This window comes from Pleurodeles waltl, chromosome 4_2 (assembly GCF_031143425.1).
Source record: "Pleurodeles waltl isolate 20211129_DDA chromosome 4_2, aPleWal1.hap1.20221129, whole genome shotgun sequence".
NCBI classification, from domain to species: Eukaryota; Metazoa; Chordata; class Amphibia; order Caudata; family Salamandridae; genus Pleurodeles; species Pleurodeles waltl.
Genome location: NC_090443.1, coordinates 440,062,972 through 440,070,275, shown reverse-complemented (window position 1 = coordinate 440,070,275; position 7,304 = coordinate 440,062,972). Strand labels below are relative to the sequence as shown.

Genomic DNA, 7,304 nt, shown 5'->3' with positions numbered 1-7,304 from the left:
CATACTAATCTTTTACTGCTCCATCACAGTAAAAAAAAATTACATCCAAGGCTTGATCGGCAAAGGAGGGAGGGATAAAATTATATTAAATTTTTTTTAGAAAAATTAAAGCCTACCTTCAAAACGGGTTGGCTCTAAATGTTAGGATGCCAAAGGCAATGGTAAACATATGTTTGAAAAACATTTAAGTGAAAAGCATAGATCCCGGTGTCTAGGAACCTTTAATTCCGAGGAATGGTGGGGAATGGGACAACTGCATTATGGGACTCAAAAGCAGGCAGCCTAGAAGGAATGGGGGTCTTCTCCAGGAGGATTTTGTCAGCCTGCTTTCTTTTTAAACTAGTTTTAAAGCCCACACATTAGTGTCTAGTTTTAAAAGGTGGCATTGGTACTGTACTATTCTTTACATGAGATTTACGTTAACACTGCTAGGACCAGCTTAGTTGGTAACAGTTCTGCATAATCATTCCGAAATAAACATTCTCAAAGCGTCACTTTTCCAAGCAGTCTTTTATACCTGCGCTTCGTTCTAGGTGTTCCTTTCTATGAGTTTTGATAATTTCCCCATTTGAGCCAGGCATGGCAACTTCAGTCTACACGTGCTGAGGAGACCATAATCCTTCTAGGTATGTACCCCGTATACTAGCTCCATGTTTAAAACATTAACTACCCGCCAGAAAAAAAATACCATGCAGCTGTTCATTCCAAGTGCTTTATTTCTACATGAACTGTTGCAGATATACGTAAGTATATTGCTTTAATATATATATTTATAAAAAAACGTAAATGTACAAATTGTGTTAACGTATCAAAACAACAAATTTAAGAAGGCGTAAAGACTGCACCAGGTATTTAACATATATTCAAACTAGTCTCTAAATGCACACATACTAGCAGGCGGTACAACAGAATATCACCCTTGAAGATTTAGCACCTCTGGTGGCACGCCAACCGGGGGTGGGAGGGAGAGGAAAAAAATGCCCTGGCGCCATTTCCTAGATCCCGGGCTAATTCCCAGCTTGGTATCAGAGGTTGGATGCACAAAAAGGACATACCTCAACTAAGGAAGGCAGACCCCTGGCCATTCATTTAACAGTGCTTGAAATGATGCAGTCCACACCATCTCCAGAAAGGGAGATATGTTCTGCTAGGTTCATGGGACAAGTTACCCTTTATTAGCCCTCAAACTGCTTTACAAATTGGATTCATACCATCCTTCTTTAGTAAGATCAAGAACCCACCCTTATACAAGTTAATGACCAAACCCCCTTTACACCATCCAGCTCTGAACACCTACATAAGATTTTTGGATACAGCAAAATAGAATTAGGTTCAGTCTTGTAACAAGTCAATTGGGATAGTTTTGCGAGTTTTATGCAGGACCTCTTGCAAGGTTATTAAAATCCAGACCATCCCCAGGTTAGACTTTTAGGCAATGACATGGTGCTCTGCATGAACAACAGGACACTATGCTTTTCTTAAGTGGTGACAGGCGGAAGTATGGGGTTCTGACAAGGAAAGGACAAGCACATGTGCTGAAACGGGTCTATCGGCTACAGACAGTCAGGAGAGGTAGTGCTGGAAAGCTTAAGAATGTCATCGGAAAGAATAGTCCCAAGGAAGAAGGGGAGGAGAGGGTCGTTTAGAAAAGGCTGACAGCGGGTTACTGGACTAGTGAGTGAGGTATTAAGAACGTTAGTGACCAGGGGAGTTAACCAGAAACATAACTCCAGGGTTCACAGTGACCCATCAAATGTGCAGGCAAGGGCCACGGTCCCTGGGTACTGTACACTCTACAAATCCACTGGCTAACGCCTTAAGTGGTTTAACATTCTGGTCTACGTTTTGTAAACCATATTAGAAGCCACAGATGTGTATGGAATGAAAAGGACAAACCACAACAAGGAAACGCCACTTTGCTCTTGCCAAGTCAGGTTGTTTGGCTTAAATGAATGCAACGCCAAACAAATTTATTTTGACTTGTTTAGTCAAGGGTGGGGTGTATGGTGAGCACTCCTGATTTAAAGGCTGGGTTTTTGCTGGTGAAAAGTTGAGTGGCTTTTCACAAAGTTACTCAATGTCCATTTTGAAGACATGCCACTCCCACATTTTAAGGGTTATATGCTGTACAGAGTGCATCACGTTTGCACGGTCCTTCTAATCAACACAACAGTATGCCCACTCCAAACGTATTCATGATTCTACAGCCAGTTCATCAAAAGGTGTTTCAGCACAAGGCAGGGCTCCCATTTTCCGGGGTCTGAACTATCATGTGGCTTCCAGAAGTGTTCCATTGTCTAAACCAAAGGCCTTTCTTCATAAAAGCACACCACTCTTTTAGGGAAAAGGTACAGAGCTTGAAGTGGTCTCTCAGCACAAGGACGCTTCCAGAATGCATCTTCTTTTGTCAAAACTTCTCATTTATGTGAGCCTGGAGTTGCTGCAACCTCTTGTAGCAAATACTATTTGCCACAAACTCACTCAGTGGAACGATTCCCAACAAGTCCAAAGTCCTCCAGTGCATACCTATCCCAGAAGAACAAGGTATGCGGTAACCTAATTTATTTCATTCATTTCTTAGATTTCCCCGCCCACAGTCATGTTCCAGCCCCCGTCCTGCTGCATAAAATTACATGCAGTCCATGGAGTTCTCCGGTATGAGATTCAGTGCTCCACCAGGGCTCAGCAGCCCCTTAGAGGGGGTACAGTTTGGCGGTAGCATACTGTTAGGTGTTGGATCCACATTCTCCAGGTCCTCCATTTTTTGGTCAGTAGTGCTGTCCCACTGGATATGGAACCGTGTCACACGAGGGTTGGATGCCAAGATGTTCCTCTGGAGCTGGTCAGCAAGAGCATTAAGAGTAGAATGAGAAAAGATATCAAAACAGATACAAAAATAATTTAACTACTCAATTAAGATAAAATCGGAACCACACATACACAGGAGATCAAAAGGCCACTCCCACCCTGCGAACACAAGCAGCATTATCAGAGCTAGATCAATTCAACATAAACCAATTTTTTCAATACCAAACTAAGAACTGGATATGTCACATGCCACAGAATATTCAGAATAAAAAAATATGGCATACTCCAGAATAGGTTAATCTAATCACACACTAAGTCAGTCCCTGGAGCAACAACACCCTGCACCTCAAAGATTAGCAGCAAATCCAGTTTGCATGAAAACCATTCCATACCTGGCAGAAGTCAGCCTTCTGAGGAGGGTTCTCACGGAACTCTGGGTCCACATACTCATTGTTGACATAGTATCCCACACGGATGAACTCCTGGCCCCGATACGTACATGTGATTAAAACCACTGTCACGCCAACTGCGTCAGTCTCCGGAATGAGGCTGGGATTGGGGGCATCAGCCTGGCAAAAGGGGGAAAACAGACGATCTTTGAACACATACAGCAGTTTATCGAAAAAGCATGAAACGCTAGAAATGTGTACATGCAGACACACACGCCTAAGCTATTGAATGGGGAAAAAAACACAAGCTGCGAATAAGACACTTGGTGAAAGGACTGAAATTAAAAAAAATAAAAAAAAATGTTTATGCATTACATGTTTCATTAGTTTTATGTTGCCGGAGCGAGAAATCCAGCTATCGCTGAAGGAAGCGGATGGACTCGAGTACAAAACTGCTGTAACCCTATCGGGGACCATATTTATATTAACAATAGGGAAACGGACTGACATGCTTATCTCTGTCTGGCAGGTTATAAACAGTCAAAATTTGTGTAGAGAAGTGTCAGGTAGAAGATGTATCAAATCACCTGGAAAACGAACATATGTCTTCCTGCAGGGACCGGGCCAACAAGAACCGAATCAAGAACTTGGTCATACTCTTCGCTTTCAGCCGATCCAACATAGATTATCTTCCACTCAAGATCTGAAACGAGGAAAGCAGCAGTTAGGACAAACCATCCAGTAAGTGCACATAAGATCTGCAGTCCGCTCACAATTTGTAGATACAGAAATAATCATGTTTCACACAAGTTCAAAAAGATGGTGTGCAAATCAAATACCGGAGATGTCAACTTATGTGTGGCAGAAGCAACCAAAAACAAGCATTGACAGGGCCAACAGGTCTGGCTTTAATACCAAACGCAGGCACGAACAAGTAGTATTTGTATGTGTTTCTTAGACTAGCTTTTAATGTGCTGAATTGAATTTGTATATCTGGCTTTGCCAATACTGGTAATAAACAAAGTACGGCTTTCTGCGTATAACGCACATTACAGGCACTAATGATTTATTTAGTATATTTTTCAGTGATAATTCACTTCAAATTCCTCGTGCATTCTAATGCAAACACTTTCTAGGGGGTGGAATGAAGCACGAAGCAGCCAATGGCATGTGGGGAGAAAAAAAAAACTCAAGTGGATACACAGCTCCTTCGTTCTACTTATATTCTAAGGAATTGGTAAAAATAGGACTTTGCAAGCAGCTGTGCAAACCAGACAAATGTACGCCCTTTTTTCAAGAGGAAAGTCATAATCATACCTGCAAATGACTTATCCAGAACAATGCCGTCACCAACCCATGTTGGTGTAAACAAACCTTGACTGCACCCGTACTTTAGTCCAAAACCTATAGTCGTTTGCCTTCCCGTTCAGAAATTACTGGCCAAACAAATTCCGCCTGTGCAACTCCTGTGGAGCAGACTTAACTGAGTGTCTCAATTAGTAATGGTGAACAAAAAAAAAAAAAAAGGGGGGGGGGGGGGGGAGGGAATAACAATTGGCAAAGCCAATAGGCCCGACATCTGAGCCTGCTTGGCTCAGCCAATGCCTTTTGTTCATGTTGTACAACATCGTCAAAAATTAACAAAAAGAAAACCGAAATGCTGTGCCTAGTTAATTTTGGATGCGCATGCATGATCATGCAAGTGGGAATCGTAAGTAAACGAATGCCTTTTCTTTTGATTTACCAATTCCAAAGAGATTTTAAGATTAAAAATAAGGGGTAAACGAATGTTTGGGTTACGTATAAGAATGCAATGAAAAACTAGGACTGCGGGGATAGCGTGAAATGGGGGAAGGATGGGACAGAAAGCAAAGCATACAAGCGGTAGAACATTGAGCGAAGCACTTGGGTGGAGGGACAAAGGCACACGAGTGAGGGAGAGCAACATGCAGCACAATGGAGGGAAACAGTGGGCAAAGGAAAAAAGCACACATGCGAGACAGCAACACAGCCTGATAGGAGCACACAAATGGGAGATTGGGGATGGGCTTCAGAACGGAATGTGCTGGCAAGACCCAACCACCGAAGGCCCCATTCCAGTTACTAACTCATCCAGTGAGGGATGGCTTCCAACCATTTATCCTGTGGGTGATTTTGGTCCGATTCAAGACAGTTTGTGTTACTCAAAGTGCAACTGAAGACACGGAATATGGCACCATGCCTACGATTATAAATCACTGTGGGGCAGGTGTTGATCTACAAGTAGCTCGTCCGGGTACCCTCCTAATGAGACTAGCCGTTCCTCTCCAGTAAGGACTAGTGCTCGCTCACCATCGCGAGCCTCCGTCTTATATTATTATAATTATTAGCCGCGGGGCTCAATAGACATGCCAAAGCATGTTAGATAAGCCACAAAGGTTTTCGAAAATCTCGATCCAGTTCTTCCGTGGCCAAACTGGGAGGTCCTACAACAGGAGCGGAAAATGTGGGATACAACGCTGTCCGGTAACTGAGAGGGAGCCCCCGCCATTAAGCAAGACTGTGGAAGGTATTTTCAGAGTGGCTCACTTACTGTTGAATTGATCTTTTGAATGTGATATTTCTAAAAAGTGGGCAAAGACGATCGCCCAAAAGTCACTTACCATCAGGTAGGTCCTCCATGCACTCGAAAGTAATCTCGAACTGGAACGGGTTGGCGAAAGGGCACGGGTTGTCCAACACCACCACGTTCTGAATCTGCACCTTGGCCATGACCGGAGAACGAAGAAGTGATCTAACGCGCGAAACTCTTACCGATGCCCGCGCGACGCTAAATAACTGTGCTAAGGTCAAGAATGTTTGACCCGGTGTGAAACTGCCGGGAACGGTACTTTGGTTAATATGTGCCCTGCAGTACAACCAACAACTACGCTAGAAGAAGAGAAAAAGAATCTTCACCGCGCGCCAAAACCCCGAATACAAAATAACAGAAAAACCGCGCAGGCAGCTGCAGAGCCCACTTCCGCTCTCGCCCGCCCAACTGCGGACTCCAGCCAATCGCACCATCCTCCGCTTTAACGTAACCGGGCGCTAAGTGGGATCCAAGCCCTATTATTGGGCAAGGTGGGTGTGACGTTTTCGCCTTTCTTCTGTCACAGAGGTTCCCGCCTCCGTTGGAGTAATTTACGTCACTGATTGAAGACGAGGCTCGAAACGCAGGAAGTGGTTCTCAAGCCTCAATACCGTTTAAATCGAAACTTTACATATTTTGTCATTTTAGGCAATGTCGAGTTCTATGTGCTCTAAAGTGCGAGTAGAGGGCAGCGCAATATCGGATTGACTGACAGTCCGCGTTTTTGTGGTTGTTTCTGAAAAGGCAAACTACCTCGTAAACGTTTTACGCTGCTTATTGAATTGGAGCGCAGTGCCATCCTCGGTGGTTCGTAGTTAGCTCTAGGCTTGTCGGTGATGCGTTTAACTTGACTCCTGATAGAGTCAGGTAGAGCGTTGATGGGGTCGGACTATTGTTTTCAGGGTAAGACTCCTGTAGATTACACAAACGTGCCCCCTCCTCCCCAATTCTCACTCGAATCACCCACAGCTCAGCCCCTTCTGCAATGGCAAATTGTAAATGAGGATGAGGCGATGAGAGAGTGAGAGGATGTTAAGGGGACGCATTTAGCCTGTACAAGGAAATAAAGAATGATTATTTTCATTTTTCAAAGGAGCAGCCACATTTGCCATTCTCTTGGTGGTATCTACTGTTTGATCACGCAGGCGTGCTAAGCAACCTCTATACTTATTCTTAGATTACAAGGCTGCTTTCGACCAGGTAGACGGAGGCATATAATGGTCCAAGCTCGCTAAGTGTTGATACCCCGTTCAGTGACCATAAGATACTTATGTGGTCATTACCGAAGACCACTGTGCAAGCAGCCGCCGACAGACCGCCAGTGATGGCGGTGTGAAGACCGCCGCATTACGAGTCAGCCACACAACACTGCACAAAATACACCCCAAAAAAAAGACATCGTCGGTCAAAACGATGGTGTGAAGGAGGCGGCTGCGTCACCAGGCCGAGAACATCCCTCCCGCCAAATAACGATTCACAAATCAGCACCCCGGTCC

General features: G+C 44.2%; 1 protein-coding gene across 1 annotated transcript; it reads right to left on the bottom strand.

Moving 5' to 3' along the window:
• Nucleotides 1-698: 698 nt before the first annotated feature.
• Nucleotides 699-6,218, bottom strand: LOC138292873 (histone chaperone asf1a-B-like). Its single transcript, XM_069231718.1, has 4 exons — nt 5,840-6,218; nt 3,785-3,900; nt 3,201-3,377; nt 699-2,839 (listed from the first exon to the last, which is right to left on the bottom strand). Exons 1-4 carry the CDS (start codon nt 5,946-5,948, stop codon nt 2,630-2,632), a joined length of 612 nt encoding a protein of 203 aa, XP_069087819.1. The 5' UTR covers nt 5,949-6,218; the 3' UTR covers nt 699-2,629.
• Between the last annotated feature and the right edge of the window lie 1,086 nt (nt 6,219-7,304).